The following is a 27,815-nucleotide window of genomic DNA, read 5'->3' on the forward strand; positions in this document are numbered from 1 at the left end:
ATGCACTTGATGTTTGTTTCAAGCCAACTTATGGCCTGAGGGTTTATTTAATTAGTGTGTTTAGTTAATGTAACTTGATAAGCCGACTTGTGACTTGGTTTAGTATAAGTGGAAGGTCTTGTGATGTCGAGAGTCATTCATTCAGCATGGAGTTCAGAATGGAGTAGTTGAGAGGAGTGAAGTTCAGCAGAGCTAGTAGCTAAGTGTAGGCTAGGGAAACAAGAAGGTTGCTTGGTGGCTTGTGAGCATAAGTTTAGATTCTTCTTGGAGTTTTTGGTAGATTGTGGGTTCGGGATAGCTAGAGGTTGGATCTTGAGAGGTCTTGTAGAACTATTATTGTAATTGCCTTGTATTTGGTCGTAACCGAGAAGGTCTTACAGTTGGGCATGTTGAATGTAAATCTTATGATTCTATTATGAGAATTCGCATTGTTTTGGATCTAAATATATGTGTTATTATTCCGTTGTATAATTATTTGTTGGGGGCTAGGACATCTCCTTTATGGATTCTCCTGCCTTGCATTGAATCAATTTGTATTAGAGCTGGTTGGTCTTGTTGAGTTGGTTGATCTTGTGGATTTGTTTCTTTTGGTTTGAGAATATTTTGGAAGATGCCTCCAAGAATATTGGACCCTAGGTGATTACAAATCTATGAGATGCTGTGGAGACTGAGATTTCAGAGAAGGTTAAAGTGGATTTCAGATCTGAGGTGGAGCAGATGAAGAGTGATATGGTTGTTGAGATCATAAGAGCTATAGCTGGTGTACCTAGGAATGTGGGTACTGAAGATGGTTATGAGGAAGCTGTTGAGGACTTTGAGGCTGTTGGATCTAGTGGTGAAGACAGAGTTGATCGAATGGAGAGACCTATAGAAGACAAAAATGGTCGATTGGATAGATCTAGAGCTCACTTGAAGCTGAAGCATAAGATGGATGTTTCTAATTTCTCGAGTACTTAGAATCTTGAAGAACTGATTGATTGGATTAGTGATTTAGAAGAATACTTTTAGTTAGAGGATATTGGTGATCCGCTCAGAGTGAGGTCAACACAAACTAAGTTGAAAGGACATGTTGCTTTATGGTGGAAGGAACTACAAAGAGATATACACAAAGGTGAAATGAAGATTGCTAGGTGGAGATTGATGGTAACAAAATTGAAGGCTAAGTTTATTCCTACTGATTATAAACTTGAGTTGCTTAAAAGGTTGTAGAGTCTGAAACAAAAGGATATGTCTGAAAAGGATTATAATGAGGAGCTCTGTAAGTTGACTATTCGGTCTGAACAAAGTTTAGTTTCTAAAGAAAAGGTTGCTAGATATATTAATGGCATGAGATTCAATATTCTAGATGAGATTGTCATGCTGAATATTGCTTCAGTTGAGGATGCTTAATAGTATGCTTTGAGGGTAGAAGATAAGCTGATGAGAAGACATTGAGGTAATTCTTGAGGGAAGGAAAAGAAGGAAAACTCTGTGAAGGATAAGTAGATTGTTGAAGATGAACCAAAACTTGTTGAACAAAGGAAGATAATAGACAAATGTGTATTTAAGTGCACTTGTTTCAAATGCGGTGAAGAAGGATAGATGTAATAACCCCAATAGGTTATAACTTCTTCAAACACCAAAAATCTTTATACTTCAGTTGTTTGACATTTCATCAAACACTTTGCAAGCAAGCTCTGATACCACTGTAATAAGCCACCTCAAATCTGCTCTCAAAAATGCTGATGAAAGCTCAAGGAATTTCATCAAACAATTCACATGCAAGGGACGTATGACTGATATAGTATTTCAGCTGGCTTTAAATGACTCTTTTTCAATTTGCATCAATGAAAAACTTGTGCTAGAAGACGCCAAATGGACTACACAATGGCCTAACATGAGTGTGCTACTAATTTTGACAATATTTAGTGCATATATATGATCTAAGCATGAGAAATGTACACCTACAGCCAACTGGCATTTTTACAAACAGTTGGTGTGCAAACTAACTAGCTAATAAATAATGATATTAAATTGCTTAAATGACACCAGCAACTATTATCTTCTTAATTTGCAATGAAATTTCTAATACAATGCTCATGAAATATGGCCAAGACTTTTGGCATTTACATCGATTACAAAATGATAATGCTGGTATAATGCACACTTACAGCTGAAACTTATAACACCCTAAAAAACAATACTAATAAAGGAACCTGGTTGTAGATGGTTGTAATAATCTTCTTCAATGCTGTCCCTTCTGATTTGCTTTTTTCGAACTGCTTTTTCGGACTACTTTTTTCGGCCTGCTTTTTTGGTTCTGCTTTTTTCGTATCCGCTTTTTTAGCCTGCTTTTTCGATTCCGCTTTTTCGGACTGCTTTTTCGGATTGTTACTATGTTGAATCTCAAGACCATATCTTTCAATGGCGTCAAGATTTCCAGCTTGAAGGGATTTCGTCCTCCAAACTATTGAGACATAATCTCCAACAAATTTCTCAATTTCTTTGATATTTCCAACCATGCTTAAAAGAAGCTCTTCCATTTCTTTTATAGTGTTCTCACAAGAGCTCCATCCTTCGTTTTCTCAATGTGGGATAAAACATAACTCCCTTTATGTAACTTATGTCTCCAATGTGTTATAAAATAAAGGGGACTCTTTTAATTTTAATATTTCTCACAAACTATAGTCTATGCATTAATAAAGTTAAATATTTAAATTTAACTTTATAAAATAGCTTTATCAATGCAAAACAAATCTTATCAATGATAAACAAGTCTTTTTGCCAATTTTAAACAAATACCATCGACATACCGCTGCCATTGGATGTCCACCCATGCCCAAGATGACTTACTATAAATAGTAAGTATGCCCAAAGTTGCCTCAAAACCCCTCAGAAAGACCTGCAACTGAAACTATCTAGGCCAAATGGCCTCTAAGCCCCTTTAATGTCCTGGTTAGCCTACGGGACCGTGGGGAAATACGCTAACGACAACGTAATGCTATGAATGCTAAAAAGGGGACATTACAATAGAGGGCTTTTATATGTCCTAATGTTGATAGGAAGGCTGGTGATAGAAGAGTTTTTGTGGTGAATGAAAATGTGGATTCGATGAATGAGATTGAGGTGGAGGAGAAATTGCTTATTCAACTAGTGTTTCTTGGTAAGAAGATGCTGGAACCTTGTCAAAGAAGGAGTTTGTTCATGACTCGTAAGTATGGAGGTAAATGCTGAAATGTGATTGTGGATGGTGGTAGTTCTGGCAACCTAGTTGCCAAGGAGATGGTTTAGAAACTTAGTTTGAAGAGAGTGAGACATCCTAGTCCTTATAGGATTGGTTGGTTGCAAGATGAACATGCTTTGGAAGTGAGGGACCAATGTCTTGTTAATTTTCAAATTGGACAATATGTGGATCAAGTGTTGTGTGATACTGTGGACATAAGTAATTGTCACATTTTACTTGGTAGACCTTGGCAGTATGATTGTAGGGAAGTGCATGATTGTGTCAAGAATGTGTTTATTGTTTAGAAGCATAGAAGGAAGCATTCCCTGATTCCTTTGCAGAATGTAGAACTTGAAAGGAGGAACTTGAGTTTGGTAGCTGAGTTGGATTGAATAATTCTCAAACAATTAGAGATCAACATGGAAAACATAACTGTAGCACACCAAAGACAGTTGTATAGATGACTGTTGCAAGAAAAGATTTGCAAAAGTGGAACAAGGGAAAGAGTGTACAAGTTGATGTGGTGGAGGACATGTATGTGAAGATCCAGTTTGGGGTTTATGTGTTGAACTTTGAAAGATGTTCTTCCATCTACTATGAACATCTTTTCTTCCCACCTGGGGTGTTTGATGCAGGAGCATCCTAGGGTAGTCAGCAATTTTATATGGAGGGGCTTTGACCTCGGATTTGTGGACTTATGGTTCGCGCATTTGGGGATATGTTCGAGGCACATTTGGGGAAACTTGTCGTAAGTGCATTAAGTTTGGAGTAATCGAGTCAGAGTTAGGTGGTGTTTGGTGGCTGTTGGTAATGTGTTACTGATTTACTCATAGACTTTGGAGATTGTTTCCGCGAGCTTCAATCTGTGGGAGTTGGCTTATGTGCTCTTGGATTTGGATAGTTGGATGGTAGGTAGACTTATGCCTAAGGGCGCATACTTTCATGTTGTCATTTGAGTTAGTTATGCATTGTAAACTTGGGACCTGTCCTAAGTATTTAATTTCATGTTGTCATTTGAGTTAGTTATGCATTGTAAGCTTGGGACCTATACTAAGTATTTAGTTATTCCATGTTTGTTGCAAGCCAACTTGTAGCTTGAGGGTTAATTTCATAAGAGTGTTTATTTAATGTAACTTGCTAGGCTGACTTGTGGCTTGGTTTAGTATAAGTAGAGTGTCCTGTGATGTCTGGCGTCATTCACTCAGCATGGAGCAACTGAAGGAGTGAAGTTTGGTAGAGCTAGTAGCTAAGTGTGGGCTTGGGAAAGAAGAAGGTTGGTTGGTGGCTTGAAAGCACAAGTTTAGATTCTTCTTGGAGTTTCTACCGAATTGTGGGTTAGGGATAGCTAGACGTTGGATTTTGTGAGGTCTTGCAGAGCTATTATTGGAATTGCTTTGTATTTAGTCGTAACCCTAAAGGTCTTACAGTCAGGCATGTTGGATGTAAATCTTATGATTCTATTATGAGAACTGGCATTGTTTTGGATCTAAATCTCTGTGTTATTATTCCACTGTGTGGTTATTTGCTGGGGGTTAGGACATCTCATTTAGGGATTCTCCTACCTTGCACTATATCAATTTTACTAAGAACTAATGGCGTTCCAGACAAGATTTACTAGTCAAGTAAGAGACAAACAATAATAAATAAGGAAAATGGACTACAAGTACAAATGGATACAAACAATAATAGCAAGTCAAATTTGAATCAATTAGAAGTTGGTGCAATGACAAAAGGTGTCAACGAGGAAGAGAAGCAACATTTTAAAATTTATTATGGTCCAATTAGCACACTGTTTTTGTGGTCCTTATAGCTGTACATGGAGGAGATTATGCACTTAAAAGAGAGAATGGAAATTATTGAGACAATGAATTGGGATGAAGAGAACAAAGCATATAAAGCCATAGAGTACACAAGCACAATAGGAAGAGAGAACAAAAATCTAAAAGAGTTGATCTCGATCATGCAGGCTAAAATGGATATAGGACAGCAAGCATTTGAAACTATAAAACATTAATTGGAACAATTGAAACCAACATGGAGTAAAGAAAAATAGGTGGTGAAAGAGGTCAGTGCCACAAAATTGAAAGAAATCCAATCAGCATTGGTGGATATAGAATCAAAATAATCTCAACTAAAGGAGTGGATAGAAGAAGCTAAATCTTCGTCACAAGTAGTAAATAGTTCAGCAAACTAACAAAAGTGAATTATTGAACAACAAATTGAAATTCAAATAAAGGAACAACAAGACAAAAGGTATAAGTCTACAAATATTATTATAAAAGGGCTGAAAGACATTAGAGGAAAAGAGAAAACTGATATTCTTGAAGGGGACTTTCTTAAAGATAAGCTGAAGTGGACAGGTGGTATTCAACAAGCAAATAGGAGAGGTAAGAGATTGGATGGATGAAGGGATCAACACATGAGAGTGATCTTGAAAAGCATAAAGGATAATTTTTTTATCCTTAGAAACAAAGGACTACATAGAGGAACATAGTTCTACCTAGATGAAAATCTAACTTTTGCTCAACAAGAGGAGCAAAGGAAGGAATGGGTAAAAGTAAAACTCCCAAGAAATGGGTGGAAGTGGGCATGGCTGAATAATGGGAAAGCTCAAATCAATGAGCATTTCCCAAATAAGAAATAGGAATTAAGGGCACCATAGGATCATTTGAGTATAGTAAGATGGAACTACAGAAGTTATCCTTGGAGAAAAGGTCCCAAGATGGGGTCCACAGTAGAAGGGAAAAATATTATTATTCTTGTCAAGACACATGAGCATGATGGTTGCATGGTTCTAGATTTTGATGACTACAAAAAAATTTCAGTTCGGAACAATGGGAATGAAATAGGTAAAAGACACAGTGAAATCACAATGTTTATAAAAAAGAAATGGTATGATGTGGTGGCTGCTTATAGTACTTAGTGGAACAATTTTTAGACTGACAGCTAGTTACATTTCCCCCAAAACTTCTAAATTCTACACAAGAAGGAACTTAGACAATGAAGATTTGTTTGCATCATTAAAAAAAGATCTCTCTATTTAGCACTACACATGAAATAATGCTTGTTGGGGACTCTAATGCAAGGATGACCAACAATGATTCTTTACATTTAGAAATTGGTGAGAAAGGAGAGAATAACCTATTACGGCTAGTAGAAAGTGAGGACCAACCATGCAAAAAAGCCTTATCGGATTGTGATGAGGGTTTTTCTTATTTCAGAGCAGAGTTATTGGGGTTGTGTCGTCTACTTGACATGGTTATTTGTAATGGCATGAGGGTATGACCAACATCTGGGGGTATCACTTGCAAGACATACAATGGTCAAAGTGTGGTGGATTATGTTATTCTCACAAAATTTAACTTCTAGAGTGATAAAGTTCAACACTGGTGAACATTTATAGAGATGAAATCTGATCACATGCCTCTTTATATCAAATTGGACTTTGTTCCATGTATTCCATAGGATAAACAAGACTCCGATTGACAAAAGACAGTTGTTAGCAAAGGTAGAATTTGCATAAATCAAGAAAACAAGGTTATTTTCAATGTTGCTCTTAACCAACAACTTCTTGAAATAGACAATATTTCAATAGATGAATGAGATAAGGAGAAGTTTGAACATTTGCATAATAGTTTGTTGATTCCAATTATACACTATGCCTATAAGGCATGTGAGAGATTGGACAATGGGAAGAGGGTTACAAATACTTTCTCGACAAATCCGTGGTATGGTGAAGAATGTAAGGTTGCCAAGAGAGTCATTAGAGGGAAAACCAACACAAAAAAAACATGTCATAAACAAAGTTGATCCAAACAAAGGAGGAGTATGTTATTGGAAGGAGGATAGAGTAAATGCATCTTGGCAATCACAATCACAAAGACTTTTGAAAGGAACTCTAACAAAGGAAAGGTCATGTAGAGAATAACATTATAGATGAGTAGTGGTTAGAGTATGGTAAGTTACTTTATGAGTAGAGACATGAGAATGACTCCACCTCATTGTTAACACCTCGGTGGAGTCATTCATGGTGGATGACATCAAAATGGGAATACAAAAGTTTGTAAGTGAGAACGCAAGTGATATTGACAGGCTGCAGACTAAACTTTTGAAGTGGGGAGTTGATCCCCCTCTCTCCCCCCTCCCTACACACACATCAAAGGGGTCTTCAACAATGCTATTTAGGAGGGGTTTCCGACTTATTGGACCACTAGTTTGGTTTTCCCTCTCTTCAAAGGTGGGACATCAATAACCCATCTAATTATTGAGCAGTTATGGTCAACTCTCTATTTGGGGAACTTTTAAGGAGCATGGTGGAACATAGAATCAGCAGTTGGGCAGAACGTGAAGAAATAAAGGTAAAAGGGCAACTAGGCTTCAGGCCCAGGCACTCCACTATTGATTATTGCATCACTCTTCTACATCTTATAGAGAAAGTATGGGACAATTAGGGAGGGGAAGCTTATCGTTGTTTCGTAGATTTCAAGAAAGCCTTCGACACAATTCGTAGAGGCAAGTTGTGGAAAAGAATGGAAGAATTAGGTTATTTTGGATGGGTATAGAGTGGCGGTGCATAGGTTATATGAGAGCGTTTGCACCAAAATCAGAATTAAAGAGGGAATGTTCGAATGCTTTGGTAGAAATATTGGTGTTAAACAAAGGTGCCCGTTATCTCCCATTTTGTTTGGCTTATATATTGATAAAGTAGAATTGTGGTTAGATAAAATTGAGGGTGAAGGGGTCCATTTGGCAGGGTATGTGGTGAAGCTTCTGATTTATGTGAACAACCTTATTCTGATTTCAAGGATTGAGACATCATTTAGGGGCTTTGGAGCACTTTTGTCACAAGGTTGGAATATAGGTGAATATCGTCAAATTGAGTTATGATTTTTTCTTTGAAGAGAAAGGAAAAACATATCCTTTCTTTTTGAAGGCAGCCTGTTAGAAATGGTGAAAGATTACAAATATTTGGGGACTGACTTTTATTATTGACTTATTTGGGAGAATTGTAGAGAAAAAAAGATTTAGGGAGGGTGGAAAGTGTCATAACTACTTTAGAATAGATGCAGAAATGTTGAGCTTTGGGATTGGAAAACCAAGAAAACTTTATTTGCTTTGTTGGTTACACTGGTTGTCCTTTATGGCTGCAAGGTGTAGGGTGTGGGATGACTAAATGTGGCTGGAGATGGGTAGAAAGGATTCAAAAACATTTAATCACAAGTAGTCTTGATGTCAAGACTTCAGTGCCATGCAAAATGCTTTTAGCTAAAGTAGGTAGTTTCCCATTGGAGGCAACAACAATAGCTCAACTTCTAAATTGTTTAAGGAAACTTGGAAACATGAGTAACCTAAGATGGTCTAAGATTGCAATGAACGAGGACTTCATCTGTAGGAGGAAAACACGAATGAAACAAAACATATTGTGGTTGAGTAAGTGGAACATGAATTTACAAGAATGCCCTAATTCCAATATGGAAATAAAAAATTTATTCATAGAGAAGTTCTGGACTACCATATGGAGTCTAGACTAATAAAATAGGTCAAAAAAGGTTCACTACATCAAACTCTTCAATTCAACTTGGTAACATGAGGATAAGGCTTCTCTAGAGGCAACTTTTAAAAGGAAACCTAGAATGTGTCTCCGTTGATGATGGGAACTTGGTCTTGTGGAGGTCATTTAATTTTTTCATTCATCTAATCATAATCCATTTGTGGTAGGTCTCCTTATTGGTAAGACATGATAGATGCCAAAACTATTTTTGGTCTGTGGTTTAAAGCCACTATTGATGCCGAGTTGAGTGACTCTCTCTTACTAGAAATGGTCGAGGATATGAAACTTGAGGTAGAGGACCATTGACAGTCATGGAGCGAAAAGGGTTGCACCATCATGATAGAGTGTTGGACAAATAGGAGGTATAGAACACTCTTACATTTTCTTCCTTCTTGTGGAGGTGATTGATAATTTTACTTCCCTACGCATTGAATAATTTAAATTTTGATTTGTTGATTGATGCATGATAATTAACTATTTTTTTCTATTCAAATTTTGTTGGATCCACCATGTTCTTAAAATCTATTAATGCTTCTGCACACGTGAAAAGTGCCACATACTTATGTGAGGTTATTGAGGAACTCATACAAGAGATGGGAGAAGAAAATGTGTTGGAGGTGGTGACAAATAATGCAACAAGTTATGTTGCTATAGGTAAACTTTTAACTTTTCAAGTTTTGAAAATTTGATGGAGAGATATTTATGAATTCATTTGAATTTTTTTAACATATATAAATTTCAATCAATATAAAATTGATGCCGGTTAGCTTTTGATAGACAGGCACCCCAATTTTATTTTGTCTTCATTTGGAGCCGATTGCCTTTACCTCATGGTGGAGGATATTGGTAAAAGCTTAAACGGGTCAAATCTTGCATTAAAAGGGCCAAGAGTATCTACAAGTTTATTTATAATCATGCATTGGTTCTTAGCATAATGAGGCAATGCATGAAGAGGAGTTGGTTCTTCCTAGAATCATGAGGTTTGCCTGAAATTTTTTCACACTGAAATCCTTGTTGACGTCAATGGGAAATTTGAGCCGTGTGTTTGTTGGGGTGACTACTATAGGGATAGATGTGGCAAATTGCATTTATGATGAGGTAGGTTTTTGGACCCCTTCTCAAGAAATTTTGGAGGTAAATTTATTGAAATTTAACTTTAAGTATTTAATAATTTACGTGTTTAATAATCGAGTTTTACTTTTAATTTTTATACCTATTTTTATCTATTCAGTAACTTTCTGATTTTGCTTATTTTCATTTAAATTGTGGCTTAACTATATTTTCTTTACATTATATGCATATCATTGAGCCCCTTGTAGTTCTCCTACGAGTTGTTGATGGGGAGAAGTCCTCTATTGGCTACGTCTATGAGGATATGGATAGGGCCAAGGAGGCCATTAGATCCAAGTATGCAAGAGTGGAGGATAAGTATGGCCCCATTTGGGAGATCTTTGATAGATAGAAAAACTGACTTCATAGGTCCATCCATGTCAACTTATAACCTCAATCCGTTATTTCACTTGTCCTGACTTCAATTTAGATAGGGAGGTTCTTAATGATCTATTTATAGTGGTGCAAAAGCTGTATAGTGAGGGCACAACCTCAACTACAACCATTGAGCTAGATAAACATAACTGTCACGACCCCTATAAGATAATCTTTGCGATTCCCTTTTTTGTTTTTACAAGTGTGATAATATGATGCTTTTGTATATTGTTTTTTGTTTAGTTCGAACTATTTTTTAAAACTCCTTAGAGGAGTTCAACAAGAAAGATAGAATTCAATCTATCTTTTGATTCTCAATTTTAGTCAATTTTATTTATTTATTAAAATATTGTGTATGACAAGTTATAAAATTAGACTAGCACAAAAAAATAAAAATAAAAGGTTACTTTAATTATTAGACATTATAATAGTTCCAAGAATTGCCTAAATCGCCGGTTTGGCGATACAATTTAGGTTGGGCAAATTTTTTGGAGTCATGAATCGGTTTAGCCAATTTTTCCCATGAATTGCCGATTCATGGAAAAAATCGCCTGAATTGGCTCCATGAATGGGTTGTGTAGCAAGGCATAAAGTGAACTTGATTTTTTAATTAAAACACATGTTTTTTTTTGTTTTCTGGTCTTTCCTCTTTGTTTTAACCGTAAATGGCCTTCTAATTGTTAAGTATGAGTAAAAGAAAGAAAAGTGAGAAGAAAAGAAAAACCAAAGGTTTCCAACCAGCAAGAAGGAAGAGCACCAAAAAGATCAGAAGTCCATTTGGAGACGCCATAAGATTGCATTGGGAGCATTAAGGAGTCCTTGGATCTTCATCTTACTGATTACATACATTTTATGATTTGAATCTTTATGATCATATGATTTCTCATAACTTACTATGTGATGGATGTGTTACGTATGTGATGGATTTATCATTTATGTTCCATGTTTATGTATGTTAACTTCTATTTGATGATGTTATAATGTGTTTAAATTATATTCAATAAAGAGTGCATGAAATAAGTGTTAAATTGTTAAGATCTCTAATTTTAAAGGGTTTTTTTAATTTGCCGATTCATAGCCGATTAGATTCCAATTCATGGCCGACTTGTCGATTCTGATTCCAATTCTCGTTAGTTAGCTAAATACACATTGGTTTGTATGTGTATTTAGAATGATCAATCATCTCCACAGGAAACAAAAAAATTGAAGAGTTCTATTCCTTCTATTTGTCCAACCATCAGTCATGATGGTGCAACCCTTTTCGATCCACTCCTTTCGGTGGTCCTCAAGCTCAACCTTCATATCCTCTACCATTTCATCTAAGAGGTATCCATTCAACTCAACCTCAAGTGGGGCTTTAAACCCCAAACCACAAATAACAAATGCATCTATGATGTTTTGCCAATAAGGAGCCCTATCACAAATAGATTATGATTGCAAATTTAGATATCAAATCATAATGTAAACGTGTAAAGTGAATCTATGATTAATCAATGAATCATAAAACAAGTAGATATAATTAAAGTTTTACTTTAACCTTAAAGAAAACAAAGAAAAAAGAATCAATTACCTAGCTGCGACAAGTGAAATGTTGCAAAAGTACCAAAATTTGTAAATATCTTTTCTGGCAGCATCATGAATCTCCTTGTTCAAACCCATGCTCTCAAGCGTGGGTTGTGAGCCAGGAGTAGTGCAGGGCACAAAGTAACTATCCAATCTGTTCTTCCACACTCTAGGCTGCAATAGGTTGGACTCAATCTCAGTATAAGACTGACTAGCATGAGCACTAGAACTAGGACGAAAAGGAGGCCTGGAAGAACCCTCTCCATCACAACCTACGTATACAGATGCATGGCAGCCAATAGCCCTTAACCTTTCAAGTTGCCTTTTCTTATTCAATTTATCTTGTTCATATTTTTTCCTATGCTCCGTGGAGTTTTGGGGACAAGGATGTTTTAGGGGACGAGAATGTGTTTCTGGTATGGGTATGGGTCAAAGTCGAAATTTAGGGGACGGGACCTCAAGGGATGGCTATAAAATATAGGAGATTTTAAATTTTTTATATATGGAGAATTAGACTTTTTTAGAGATATATTTCAAATATGCTTATCATAACAATGATAACATTGGTAAACCATTCACCATAGAATACATGGAAATTGAAATTTGAAAACTATCAAGATTAAAATCAAAATGAGAATATGATATGATGATATATCCGAATATCGTATACAATTAGCAAAAACGCCCAAAGGTTCCAAGTATCAATGTATCATCATCATGCATGAAATCAAAATGACATAATGAAAGTAAATACTAGAAGTGTAAATGAGATGTCCAACTCCATAATAATCAAAAGCAATAATGTATCTGAGTATTTGCAAAGCGGAAAGCCAAATATATGGTTGTCCTCTGGGAATCTAAATCTCTATCTAAATCAAGATCATCATCAGTCTCTTCCTCTGAATCAGTGGCAGGGGTAGGCAGAGGGTCCTCATCCAATGGAACACCAAGCAGCCTTGGAGGTGTGTTATCCTCATCAATCTACAATGCATCCTCAGGATTAACATCCCAATGTAGTGCTACGGTCTGTTGATACTCAACACTCTGTCGCTCTTGTAGTCGCAATACACTATGAACATCCACAAGCTTCTCCGATCTAGAGGTAAGGTTGTTCCTCTTGACCGATTGGATGAAGCTATATGTAGACCAATTCCTCTCTGCAGCAGAGGAACTCACAACTTGTGAGAGAAGATGGATGGCAAGGCCTTTCGGCTCAAGTGCGTCTCTACCATGCCATGTCCACTATGTCTTTGCCTCTGGTCTACCTAATGTTGGACATGAAGATTGGCAAAGTCAAGGCATTGCCCTCGAATTTTTGTAGCATCCTCTGCATTATACATTTTTGAAAGGGCCTTGAAGAAGCCCTTCTTCACCTATATTGAGCAAACAAAAATTAAGAAGTTAGCGTTTATAAACTTTACAAATAAAATAATTTTTTTAAAAACCTACTATAAAATCAGATATCTTTAACATAAATTAAACTCACCTCCTCATCACTAGATGGAGGCACTCTCCCAGGCTTTGGTGCATACCATTTCGGATTGACTGCATAGGTTGCCATATGAAGTGGGGTGTTCATAGTGTTCTACCTTTTCGTTACAATGGGCTTAAGATGCTCCTCATAGAACTGCAAAGTAGGCTCCTTCTCTTTAATAGCTTGCTTGATCTGCCCAAGCATGCTATCAAAAGTCTCATAAATCTCTCCAAGGCTAGGAGAGTTAGTATCAACATATCTAATGATCCGCACAATAGGGTTAATGAAGGAGCAAATGTCTCTGCAAATGAAAGAAAATTGCAAGTGAGAAACATCATATGTCAAAAAAATCAGCAAGTGTTTAAATTAAAAATGTTTTTATTAAATCAACAATAACAATTATGATGTCAATTATTTAAGTTTCTTACCTCATTGTCGTCCACCAATTCTCATCCAGGATTATTTGTCTGACAAGTCTTCCATCCGGGGTGCTTGTTTCATGCCACTTCCACTCTGCATTGACCACCATGGATTGTAAGGCCTCTTGGACCTAAGCATTCTCTCCAACAAAATGAAGTAGGTAGCATTTCAAGTTTCCACAGGCTTGAGGAATTCTTTTTGGGAAAATGTCCTAAACAATGCAAGAGATGTGTGATGATTGCAAATAAACATTTGCACGTCTCTATTCTCAGACACCAGTCTTTATCTTATCAATTTTTCCAAAGTCCTTCAAGATGTTATTCAATGCATGTACACAACATGGGGTCCAAAAAATGTGTCTATAGGTGCTCTCTACTATCAATCCGGCTGATTTACACACCCGGGCTGAATCAGTGACTACTTGCACAACATTTGAAGCCCCTGCCTCTTCTATAGCATCCTTCAAAATCTGAAATTGAAAGGATGCATCCTTCTGTTTCCTGAAAAATCTATGGCTCTAAGAAAATAGGCCCCTATTGTACTAGTGATAATAAGATTGATGAGTGGCCGATGTTTGATATCGGTCCAACCATCCATGATGATAGAACATCCATCATTCATCTATGTTTGTCTCATATCCTCCATCAAATTGTTTACTTTTGAGTACTCTTTATCAAGGATAGTGGTGCGTAATTTAGTCCCTCTTGGTGGTACAGATGAGGGACTAGCAGCATAAATATATTGAAACATTTGTTTATAGAATGAGGAATGAGAAACATGGTATGGTATGCCATGAGCAACAAGAAATCTATCAATGGACTCTTCAGCTCTCTCTTTTGCTTGTATGTTAAATAAATCAGCCACATTGGTATCTCTCTTGGCCTTTCCCTTCCCTTTACTAGCAGTGCTTGTGGGAGTGAGTGTGGGAGTCAATGAGGGTGTGGATGTGCTACCTGATTTCAATAACTCCCCCTCCACATACAACCTATTGGCCTCAAGTTTTTCATCATCCTTAATTTTTTTGCAACCTTTCACCCCTTGCCTACCTATCCATGAAAGATGACAATACACTCTTGTGTAGCTCCCAAAATAATGCTTCTTACATATATGACACTCCCATTCCGTACTAACCCCCGAATTTTTCTTCTTATTGTTATCTACTTTTGTGGCAAATTGTAGGAGAGGTTTCTTAGGGTTGAATGGACCTTTGGCATAATTTTTTAGGGCTTTGGAAGGGCACTCAAATGGATTAGGCATTGCATCTTCCATAGGGACATCTATGTTAGGCTCATCATCAATGGCTGCCCTGGGTCTTTTTCTTAGTCTTTGTAAATGTGAGACTTGAGTTTCTTGCATGGCAACATCCATGCTATCACTACTTTCCTCACTGTAACTGCTGCTCATGTTTTTGCCTTTGGATTTTACAATATTTTATACTGCTGCAAGTTAAGGAATTAAAAAAGCATTTCAATGTTCCATTCCACATGCCCTCTCTATGTCATTGGAAAAATTGAAAAATGACAACAAACAACAATAAAGTTTGAATCAAACAAAAAAAAAAAAAAACATACGTGGAATAAAGTAGAAATAAAGGCAAAACCTCCTCTTGCACCTCCAAAATGCACCCCTCTTTTGTTGTTGCTGTTTTCCTCTTCCTCTTACCAACTTGCAAACAACTCCAAATGAACAATGCTCTTTTAGTATATACCTCTTGTTATTTGAAGCCACATTAGGGTTCCCTTATTTTAGAAACCTCCAACGTCCATGTGGGGCCTGGGTGGAATTGAAAAAATAAAAAATAAATTTTTTTTTGGGGCTTTTAACTTAGTCATCACGAGTTGGGAAAAAGGGGACATCGTCAGCAAAAGGGCATGGTCGAGGGACGAGAATGGAGTCCCTGGTACGGGATTCTGTACTCCGTTTCCTAGCAAAAAAGTTGCAAGTTTCGGGGACAATACCCTTTTTCTGCAATTCGGGACATTGCAGGGGATGGTGGAAATAGGTACCCGCATCCCCATTTTTTACCCGGTATGGGGACGAGCATAAAAGAGCTGGAAATGCGTCCCTGTGAAGTATAGTATTTTTCTAATGCCACTAAACAAGTGCATTTTGCCTTAGCACTTTGTTGAGTGCAAATTGTAATATCATGTCTAGGTATAGCAACAATGCGGTATTTGAATCTATAAATACCACCAGAATTTATTTCATTGAATCTATAAATACCACTAGAATTTATTTCTTTACCCATTGTGAAAAATGAAAGCAAAGCGCTGTTGCAATAAAAAAATTCAAGTACAACCTCAAAGTTTGAAACTAATAAACAAAAGTTACAAAACAACAAATCCTATTTTGCAATTTAGTAAAACTAGAATACATTCAAGATTTGCAAATGAAAACTAAAAAAATTTAACAAAAAATGCATAATACACTAACATGCAAAAAAATAATTCAACACTTACCTCTTTTAAATGATTTGAGGAGTGTTGCTATTCAGTCCTTAATGCCTCCAATGAAATTTTATGGCCTCTCCAAATGGACTTCTGATCTCTTTAGTGCTCTTCGTTCTTGCTGGTTGGAAACTTGTGGTTTTTCTTTTCTCTTCTTCTCTCTCACTTTTCCTTTCTTCTACTCATGCTTAACAATTAGAAGGCCCTTTAGAGTTAAAACAAAGAGGAAAGATCAATAAGAAAACAAAAAAAATGTGTTTTAATTAAAAAGCAAGTTCACTTTATGCCTTGCCGTGCGGCCGATTCAAGTCATTTTTTCCGTGAATTGCATGAATCGGTGGTTCAGGCAATTCATGGCAAAAAATCGGCTGAATTGATTCACGACTCCAAAAAAAACCCAGCCTGAATCGAATTGCCAAACCAACGATTTAGGTGATTCTCGGAACTATGGTTGAGTAAATAGATTTAGTGCGCTTTGAGACCCCAATGCTAACATGGTTAGCATTGAAGTTTGGTCGAGTCTCGTTGATTGACTTCACCACTCTGTTGTCGGTAAATATTGTGTAGCCTACAGGATGTATGTTATTGGTAAATATTAGGTAGCCGATGGGCCCTTAGGTAATTGTCATGTAGCCGACGGACCCCTTCGAGAAAGTTCTTGAGAAAATATATATATTCACCTTTCGGGATCATTGTAATCATCAGAAGCATAATGTAATGTCTTTGGCATATGGGAATAATACAAAGAGTTCTATTGTTCTTATCTATTTTCTGTGCGCATTAATTTCTTTACCCCAATACGGTAAACATATGGCGCCATTTCCCCATGAACCTGGAAGAAGGGAGGAATGAAGATTAATGCCAAATCAGCTTAACAAGGATCGAAATAAAATAAAGGGAAGAGATGGAATACATACTGCACAAGAAAATTTAATCTTGGCACAACAAGCCGAACGCAGAAGGAGGTTTCAAAAGATTGCCGACAGATACCGAAGCGCTGAAGAATTGTTGGAGGAGACTCGACAGTGGGTGGAATTGGTGAAAGAAGCAAGAGAGGAGTTTCTGAGCCTGTATTCGCCGAGGGAAGAGAATCCAGACGGAAGGGAATCGACTCGCACGGCTCGAAGTGCCGAGGGAGCACGAGCGTGGAGTGAACTGTTCGTCTGCGATACACTTCTAGAACGAACAAATTCACTTAACGGAGACCCTTTCTCACCAAAAAGCACAGCTGCCGAGATACAAAGCGTTGGTGTCAGGATACAAAGCGTTGGTGCCGTAGTACAAAACATTGGTGTCGGAATACAGAACATTGGTGTCAGAATACAAAGTGTTGGTGTCGGAGTACAAAGCGTTGGTGTCGGAATACAAAACGTCAATGTTGCTATACAAAACACCCCTACACATTCAGTAATAATGGCAGGACCAAAGGAAAAATTGCCAAAATTTGATGGTGATGGAGCAGCTGATCCCTTCCGACATCATAAAACATGCGAAACGATTTAGAAGGCGAATGGCATAACAGATACAAATGAATAGGTCTGGCAGTTTTCGGCCACCCTACGAGGTGTCGTAATTGATTGGTTCACCGATGCAAATCCCAAAAAATTAACCACTTGGGACAACCTTAAGAAGGTGTTTACTGCCAAATTTCAACTGCTCTGCGACGACAATGAGATCGTAGCCGAGATTTACAACACAAAACAAGGGAAAAAATGAAATATTTTGAGTCTATGCTAGGAAATTAAAAGACTTGATAAATAAAATGGAGAATAAGCTGGCTAATGGGTTGCAGAAAAGATGGTTCATTGAAGGCCTACACTCGAAGTTATGGAAGAAGATGAAGATTGTGCCGCCATCATTGTACACGGAAGCATGCAATCGAGCGATGAACTTAGAAAGTGAGCAAAAGACAAAAAAAGAAGAAGAGTAGCTCGTCCGATTCAAATGACAATGCATCTTTAGAAGAGGAGAGCAACGATGACGAAAAGGGCAGCAAGAAGGTTCGAGCCCTCCAAAAGGATATGATCCGGATGATGAAAGAATTTAAGAACATGCTGAAGGAGACCAAGGGAAATGAGCTATGGTGCATAGAGTGCAAGAAAGAAGGCCATATGAAGGGATCGTGTCCGAAGGACCAATTCTGCGAGATCTGCTAGATCATGGGACATTCCACAAAAGAATGTCCCTTCAATATGAAAACAAGAGGACCTCAACAAGTCTTCCTAACACAGGAGGCTTCCGCGTCAAGAGGGAGCGGGAACACCAGTATGGAGGGTGCCACATCGGGAGGGTACAAAAATAATTGATGAGGTCAAAACAACAATGGCAACAATAATAATGGCAGCAAAAGTTGAATTTAGTACAATGCCAATAGCCGGTTGATAGTATAATGCCGAGCATGTAATTTGTGGGGCCACTTTGCCCGAGACTGTACAATGGCAAACACACCAAAATTATTATGTAGATGGTGCGGACCCGACGATCATGAAGATGTCAAGTGCTCGAAATTGGGAGTAAATTTGATCATGATCGGGACGGACGAAGAGAAGGTTCTGGCAATCACACGGAAGCAAGCAAGACTGTACCCCGACCCGACGGAAGAAAAGAAGAGACTAGAGGAAGCACAGACGGAAATTGAGAAAGCCACACAGGCGAACAAAGCACATTTGAGGGACACCACAGGTACCTTGACCAGGAACTGCTTGGAACAGAACATTGTACGGCAGATACTGCAAACAGAGGTATTGGTCAAAATAAGCGATCTGCTGCTCACAATGCCTCAACTTCAATCGACACTCACAAACATCGCTCCAACTGCTAAAGTACCAAAACACGGAAGTGAGCAGGAAAGTGGAGCAAGTACAACGAACAGAAGGGAGAAGGAAAGTGGCGCAAGTGTAGAGGATCCAATGTTGCTAGCCTTCTCATTCGGACGGCATCCAACAGTCGTCGAGATGGGAATTCTGGGAACTGTTTTGACAGACACGATTGTGGACGGAGGGTCTGGTTTGAATGTGATACCTGGAAGAGGTTGGGACAACCGATGTTGTGGCCACCTACGTTCCAAGTATTAACAGTGGGCTAGCACAAGATCAAACTGTTGGGAGTCCTGATGGCATAGCCGGTGACTATTTGAACACAGTCGTTCTTGCTCGACTTCTTCGTCATCCTGCTGAAGAGGAGAGGATATGATGTCGTTTTGGGCTGAGGATGGCTCATACAAGCAAAGTTTAAGCATGACTAGAAGAATACTCTATCAATGGAGCGCGGAGGCAGAAGATTAATAATTGACTTGCACACACAAATGGTAGGTGAGGAGGCAACATTGTCAGACTTAGAAGGTGAAAGCGAGAATGATGACGAGGGGAAGAAGAGAATGGAACTTGATGAAGAGGGAGTATTGAGACTGGAAGGAGGGTTGAATGAGGACGACCTAGACTCATTGAATGGCCTTTTCCACTGGCAGATGGAGGATTATGAGATCTTTCTAAGTTGTAATATGTTAAGGGTCGATGAAGGTGAGAAAGAAGAGGGAAATGAATGTTCGAAGGAATACAGAGAAATGGAAGAAGGAAAGGCGGTTAGGACTAAAATGGAAGGGAAGAACATACAGTACGAACCTAGAAAATGGAAAGATTCCACCGTATGACTGCGTAGAAAGGATATGTTACATCGAACCACGGATATAGCAGAAAGGTGCCGACAGCAAGGAAGACACATCATATGGTCTGTATAGGAAACAAAGAGGAAGGGTTTAATAAACGCTGCAGTAGTACAGAGTGAAGGTTCTAAAATCAAGAATGTAGTTATTGACGGCAAGGAGTGGCAGCCGATGGAATTCATGGTACTGAGTGTCGAGAACAAACTGGGGGATATGGAAAACTTGAGGGAGAGATCGTGTAACTTAAATAAACTTCGACAATTGCAGGCACAAAGGGCCACAAAGGTGACATAGAACAGGCGTAAAGCATGGCATGATAAGCACCTCAAACTGAACAAGTTCCAATCGGGGCAGATGGTGTTCAAGTATGATGGACGGAACGAAATCAAACCAGGCAAGTTTAAAGTCAAACAGGTTGGGCCATATCAGATCCGAGAAGTAGGTGATAACGGAGCAATAATATTATGGACGTTGGATGCACAGGAAATTTCGAAAATGATGAATGGCTCCAAGTTGATAGTATATCATGCGCGAACTGTTTCGTCATTGCCGAATATCGGGGAGCAATAATTCTTGAAAAAAAAGGGAAAGAAAGTTGCCATACGGTAAGTTAAGGTGTCCTAAAAGACACCGTACGGTGGACCCAGTAGTCGTACAGTCTTAGCACCCGCAACCCCATACGGATTTAGAAGTTCACGTTCCCAGTTGACATACGGAATTGAAGAATACAGGTTGTCGTACGTATGTGAAGGATAGAGGTTGGCGTACAGATTTTTAAAAAATAAAGTTCTCTAGGCGTATGGATTTTGGAAATGGCTTCCCTGTTTGGTATAGTACAAATTGGGAGATTAAGCTTTTTGATGCCATCGTACAAATTTTGGATTTGGTTTGCTTTAGTACGGATTTGGTGTTCAATTTTCTGTTTCACTCCGTACAGATTGAGAAAAGCTTTCATAAGGGTTAAATATTTAAGTTATCACTGTATGGCTATTGGTACAACATCCAATTCAAGTACGACATTTTTACTCATCACTATACGAACTTTAACACAACATTGTACGGGTTCCTTTTCATGCGTCCGTACGATGACTTTCTGAGGGGATATCTGATGTGGTTGTACGACAATTTTATAGAAGGATAATTGATGTGTTTGAAGGGACCACCGTACGACTTATTCGAAAAGCCCTATGTTCGTACGGACTTGGCAGTTAGGAACAGAGTAAAAGTGTGAAGCCTATACAACGTACGGAAGCAAGAAGCAGAGACAACGTGACAGGGAAGGGCTGTACGGTGATGTAGAAGGACCGAAACACAGTGACACAGATTGTACGGTGTACGAACCAAGCATTGAGACTGTACTGCATGTAATTCAGATTGTACGACAGCATAAAGACCATATGTATTGGGCAGTGACTAACACAGAGGTTGTATGGTAGCAGGAAGACAGTACAGCTATGGTAGAAGCAATTCGGAATGAAAAAAAACGATAGATTGAAACAGTTCGGAATGAGTAACACATGATGCCAAAGGGAAGGGAAAACATAAGTAGTTGCCAAAAAGAGTGTGGAATCGAAAGGAAATCACAAAAATGGTGTGTTCCTAGGACCTCGTGGGGGCGTTGCCCCTCGACCCCGCTGGAGGTGATGCCCCCTAAACCCCCAGTCGGTGCAGTTATCAGTCGTGGGAAGTGTGACCAATTGATGAGACCTGGAGCTACTGCAGGCATAGAGTGGTTGTATACCATAGGTGGAGAGATCAACAGAGCAAGCCTTTTGAGAGGGGTGATATGCTTTTAGGCACTTGGAGTAGGTGTTGGACGTGAAGCTGTCTTGGTGGATGCATGGAGAGCTCGGGAGGAGCTGATCATCCAGTTGAAGGCAGTACAGTGACACTTGGCTCAGGGTACCTACGATTTGGAAGTAGAGAAAGCAGCACGGGTGGCTATCAAGGTCAGGTAAGGAAACAGTATTGTAGAGGCTATAGATGCAATGTGGTTTGGAGACCAGTTTGGTGCAGGCACAAGATGAGCATGAAAGTGGTGTGACAGAAACAAATCTATTTTGTTGTAGTTAGTTAATGTATTCCATTTTGTTAATCTGTCTTGGATATTTTGTAATTGTCGTCTGGAGACGACTTTTTCTTTTGGGGGGGATGATGTCGTCGGTAAATATTGTGTAGCCAACAGGATGTATGTCGTTGGTAAATATTAGATAGCCAACCGGCCCCTTCGGGGATGTTCTTGTTATGAAGCCGACGGGCCCTTCGGTAATTGTCATGTAGCCAAAAGACCCCTTCGAGAAGGTTCTTCGGAAAGTATATATTCACCCTTTGGGATCATTGTAATCATTAGAAGCATAATGTAATGTCTTTGGCATATGTGAATAATACAAGGAGTTTTGTTGTTCTTATCTATTGTCTGTGCGCATTAATTTCTTTACCCCAGTACGGTAAACACACTCTGGGCTTGGTTTGAGTTCTGAGTTGAGCAACAGATGCCAGACAATATCCTTGGTAGAGTTCTATTCAGTGTTTGAAATCCTTCTAGTGCATCAAAATTTCAGATAGGCCTCGAAGAGGAGTTTTGGGATGTCTACATGATACTGAGTACATATGGTTTTACTTTTGACTCTCATGTGCATGATCTTTTTTAGGTGCACAATTCAGTTGCATGTGTCAGATAGTGTGTATGGAAACTCACTTTGTGCAGTTTGGGGAAGCAATCTTTGTCATCTTACCAAGTTGCTTCCCTTTAGAGATGTTCACTCCTGCGAGATCTGCAGATAGATTTGATTCAATTTAGCGTGTTCAGTCAGTTGTATTGGTGATGATGGTACCATCATTGGTTAATGATGCCATTGACATTTCTTAGTCTTATTTGTGGGATCCAAGTGGATTGATGTGTTATGTGCTTCTAAGATTGCTTGGGGACAAGCAATTTTAGTGATGATAGACTGTAATTTCCCCAATTTAGTAGGGACTAGAAGCATGGGTGTGCTAGTTCAGCATCATGACCCTCGTGAGTGACACTTAGATTTGAGGGTCTCAGTTTTTGTGACTTGCTATTTATAGTAAATCAGGTGAATAGAGTTTCCATTTTTGATAGTGCGGTTGTGACATCCCCAGTCCAAACTCTATTGGTGTTTTATTGGGTTTTAATAATGAGTTGTATAGTGAAAGTTATTTGTTAAGTCTAACTTACTAAAGAAGTTTATAAGCTTCATGTTCTAATTTGATGGTGTGTTGAAGAAGCCTCTTTAGTGAAAAGTGTGCACAAGAAGACTCAAGCCATTGAATTATAAATGAGTTATTATATTTAAAAGTTGAATATGCTTCGGAATGCAAAGTCAAAATTTAAGTGAAAGTGTGAGCATTAAGCCTTTTCAGTAAAAGGTGAGCATGAAGCCTTTCAAGTGAAAGGTTTGAAGGAAAAGCTTTTTCGAAAGAAATGTTATAAAAGCAATGCTTTTTAAGAAAGTAACTCATTCCTTGATTGCTTTTTATTTTGTTTGAGTTTCTCTTCAAGGGTTTGGACGTGTGGTTTGAGGAAATCTGAATTCATCCTTTTTAGTTTGAGTTGGTAAAGGATCCGGTGAATTGTGTTTGCTGCTGAAAGGTGTATGAGTATGATTGGTGCTGAGGTATACCAATCTACTTATTCTGACATGCTAATTATCATTCTGAATTTTGAAGGTATTTACTGATTTTTTTTCATTTAAGTCATAATTAAGAGCCAGCTGGAGTGGCTTTCTGTAAGGAAAATTACCTGCAAACTCTGGTCTAATAATGTCACTAAGAGTTTCTATAGCTGCTGCAGCGTACATTGTTGGGGCAGCATTGAGTTTGGGGACATGGTGATTGTTGTTTATGCTGGTGCGATTCTTGGTTAGTGATCTGCATTGAAAGTCTGAAGGCAGCGTCTATATCCAAACAGGCACCAACATCTTTCTTTACTCTGCAATTAGTCTTCTAGAGCTGGTGTTTGGAACTAAGGGTGGCTTTGTTTCATAATCCTACGTCACTTCTTATTACCATGTTCCACAGTATTTTATTTTCTCAGTAAAATTACATTGCAAGTATGTATAATTGCAATTGATCGTTAATGTCTTGGTGTTCATAGTGATTTGGTTTTCATGTCAATTGTATGAGCATTTCTTATATATCTAAAAAAAAATTAAAAAAAAACCATATAAATTTCAAAACCAAGAAAATAGGAAAACTCCAAAGTTAAAATAAAAACAATTATTCAGCATAGCTTCAAAGTGAGTCAAATAGGGTTGGTTACAATTCCACCACCTATGATGAACTGGGTTGTCATCCAGTGCACCAGTATGCCTGAAGGTTTCCATTCTCAGGCTTTAGAAAGAAAGCTCGAAGCTTTGTCAATTTCTCTAAGAGAAATCCAGAAATCAAATTGAATCCAATCATGCTGCAACTGAGCTCCTCTTCCTTCTTTTAAGCACAACTTGTTGAATCTTCACATTCCCCTTATGTCTTTCATCTTCTTCCTCTTTTGTCAGCTTTTAATCTTCTTTTAACTATTAAAAGGAAGATATTTACATTTTGCATTAGCTCCAAAGTGTGACTTTTAATATTTTATGATGTTAGCCTCTAAATTCTCTAATGTTCCAAAAAGGGGACATCACATCCCTCTAGAAATGCCATGGGATATAGTTGAAGTCAAATTTTGTGTCTATTTATGGTATTTGCACTTGTTATGAATGCATTGACAATAAGATCTTGAGATTTTGAATTTTACTGACCTTTGAGCAAGCCAGGATCTTTATGTCTCTTCATTCACAAAACTCAATTTTTTGTGCTACACTATTTTAGAATAATTCTAATTATATGTAAAAGTGATGTACATATGGATCTGACTGCCTGTTTTTTTGCTGCTTTGTGTATACAGCTGAAATGTCGAAATGTTCTCCAGCTCCTTCAAGAAGACTATCTATGCATGCTCCTCGTATCCATTGTATGAAGGTAATATGTGTTTTATTTTAAGAAATTTATCAATACATTATTTGACCATTGATTTCCTTTTCTCCTGTGGTTGGATTAAATATTCTTAATAGATTCTAAAACCTTACTATTGATTCTTAATTGTTTTCAGGTCCCGCCAGAAAAAGTAAATATAATTATTGGTTCTGGTGGAAAAACTGTTAAAAACATCATCGAAGAGACGGGAGTAGAATACATTAGTGGAGCACCAAATGGCTTGGTATGTTATATAATAAATGTAGGTTTCTATAGTATTGATTCAATGATTCTGTTGTTCCTTTGTAATGTGCATTCTTTCAGGTAAAAATTTTTGCCAAGGAAATGCAAAGCTTGGAGAAGGCAATTAGCATGATAAATGGATTGGTAATGGTACCTACTGTGGGCGACATTTTCAGGTCTTCCTATCTTTCTGCTTTATCCTAAATGAGGTTAACATATATGCACAATGCTTAAGCAACTTAATGATAGAAATTCCTTTTTGAAATCCTTCATCTCATTTCTTGGGAATTTCGAGTAATAAATAAGTAGAAGCTCTTTCCTGTTAGAATTCTTTATTCTTGAACACATAAGAAAATTCCAGAGGTGTTATTCTCTTTGCTTTCTAAACCCATCTATGCAATGTTCTTATGTGAATTGTAATGGTAGTTCATTTCTATCGCTACACAATAATTAAAATGAAGCAAGCATACACATTATATGTGACGTCCCCATTTTGAAATAGAATGTTAATAAATAATGATTAAATAATAGGATTTAATCAAATAAATAATAATGACGAAAATATATATAAATAATAATAAATAAATGAACAAATAAAAATAATTTAGTATAATATATTATTCATATGATAGTACAATAGCATAATGTAATAATATAATATGTTACTATCAATGAACTTTGCTTGATAGTTGTTATGAAGCTGAATGGTCATGGACGTGCCTCTTACCAAGAGACTTCTCATACCATATAAGTTGTCAGATTCCATCATTGAATAGGGGGATTAGGGAGTACAGTCTAATACCTTATTTGGCCATTAGTAGGAGGAAATATATACAACACATGGTTGGGCGCTTCGTAGATTGAGATATATGGTGAGAGACTGAATTTACTGAGTTCAAGATTTTTATTGGCAAGGTGAATTCGATGCTCATACTCACAGCTCCCTTGCGCCTTTAGGAGATATTGCCTTTGGGGTGTTTTGAGCAGCAGGAAAATTAATTGCAGGGTGACTATTATCCTTTGGGTGCTGAGAACTCCTCAAACATGAAGATTTTGAAATCCTCTGCATTTACTCTTGCTGGCAGTGTTTGAAATAGGCCTGTTATGTGAGATGAGGCTATGACTACACTTGCTGTATGAAAGCTCGTTCCTGTAGTGTGGGTGGGACCTCACTGCCATGAAGACAGCAAAAGGAAACTGCGAATGAGAGCTTTTCCTGATGAGTTGAATAACATCATTGCTTTGCATGTGGGAATGCTGAGCCTAAACATTACTGAGGCTTGGGCCGGGTATTTCTTTACAAAACCTAATCACTGTGATTCTTGGTCAAATTAAAGACTTACAGATTGAACTGTATACCTAGTTACCTCTTGAAGAATGCTGGGATCAGAGAGACGTCATGGTATTCTTTATTGTTTGGGAACACTGGCACATGTGGAAAGGAGATCGAATACTGTAACAGCCATAACAAATTGGCATGTACCTTATATGCAACAAATCATTCAGAGGGGGAAGGAAACATACAAGGAATCATTTCCCAAACATATTGACCCTTCTAAACGAAGTATTCACATACAGTAAATCATGTCCAAAACACAGAGGTACCAAGTTAAGGAAACAACAGAATTCAGATTTCAACCTTTATAATTCAGTCAGCAAATCGAACAGAACAATATCATCGAAAAAGGGAAGATTTTATATATAGTGAAATACAAACTAGGATTCTCAGGAGCTGCAGCAGGACCATAAATGGCCACATGAATAATAAGAGTTATAATCACAGCCAGTCCCACTAAGTCAGAGACTGCATGAATACATTGATAGTCACCTATGGTAGCGATGAGATTTTTCCTTGTCCAAGAATCAGCAGTATAACAGACTTACCATTTTAATAAATGGAGAGTTAGTGCTATTTTGTTATGTCCCCAGTTAGGGATGTAATTAATATTCTCGATAATACTTGGTTAGTCTTTGGAATTGCATTTCCTCTATATTCCCGAGTTTTCAATTTTTTATATATATTCATGTACTCATCATTTTATGCTCTATATTTGAGATCACTGTGAATTGTGTATTTGATTTCTTTCTTATATCCTTATCTTATTTAAAGACCTCTCTTCAAATTGTAATATCTCGTCTTAGAAATAATAATAATATAATGGTTATTTCATCCTTGAAAGAGATTCAATTACAATTTGAATCAAATTGTACTTAGAAATAATAATTATATAATGGCTATTTCATCCTTGAAAGAGATTCAATTACAATTTGTATCCCTTTCCTTTTTTGTTTCTTCCTTATGAAGAGTCTTCAATGTATTATATGTATATTTGATTTTTTTTCATATAATTGTATTTCTTTTCATATGGTGTTGACCATTACAATGATAATTCTTATGTGGACATTATTGACCTGTGTAATGTTTCCACTTCTAGCTTAAGTAATGAATACTGAACCTACAGCAAATCATTAGTACATGATAGAAATATATATATTAAGATTTAGAAATGATGAGATAAATAAATATCAATTTAAGTACTACCCCTTGCTAAACCCTCCTAATCTTTAGAAAGGACTCTTCTTAAATTTACCTAACCCTCTAATGATAAATCATTCTCAATCAGGTAATTGTCATATGAAGAGCGCTTTTCTAAGGTGTCTGGGATCTCTGTTAATGATTATGCTCATTAATAGTCACTACTTGGTAGAGATCCCACCTCTAACCAAGTCTCTTATCTCTAACATATGCATATGATTAACCACTACAATACATATTGCCCCTGAGAGATTCTCTA

The 27,815-nt window shown here is 37.6% G+C and overlaps 1 protein-coding gene across 1 annotated transcript in view; it reads left to right on the plus strand.

The window, feature by feature from the left end:
- Nucleotides 1-27,815, plus strand: part of LOC149569630 (putative polyribonucleotide nucleotidyltransferase 1, chloroplastic) — a 316,486-nt gene that overhangs the window by 188,394 nt on the left and 100,277 nt on the right. The window contains exons 18-20 of the mRNA XM_089822341.1: nucleotides 24,710-24,783; nucleotides 24,914-25,021; nucleotides 25,102-25,196. Coding sequence (XP_089678467.1) covers nucleotides 24,710-24,783; nucleotides 24,914-25,021; nucleotides 25,102-25,196 — 277 coding nt within the window. The remainder of the gene's footprint in view (nucleotides 1-24,709; nucleotides 24,784-24,913; nucleotides 25,022-25,101; nucleotides 25,197-27,815) is intronic.

The sequence above is a fragment of the Cupressus sempervirens genome, chromosome 3 (assembly GCF_028749045.1).
Source record: "Cupressus sempervirens isolate cs-2001-9-10 chromosome 3, ASM2874904v1, whole genome shotgun sequence".
NCBI lineage: Eukaryota > Viridiplantae > Streptophyta > Pinopsida > Cupressales > Cupressaceae > Cupressus > Cupressus sempervirens.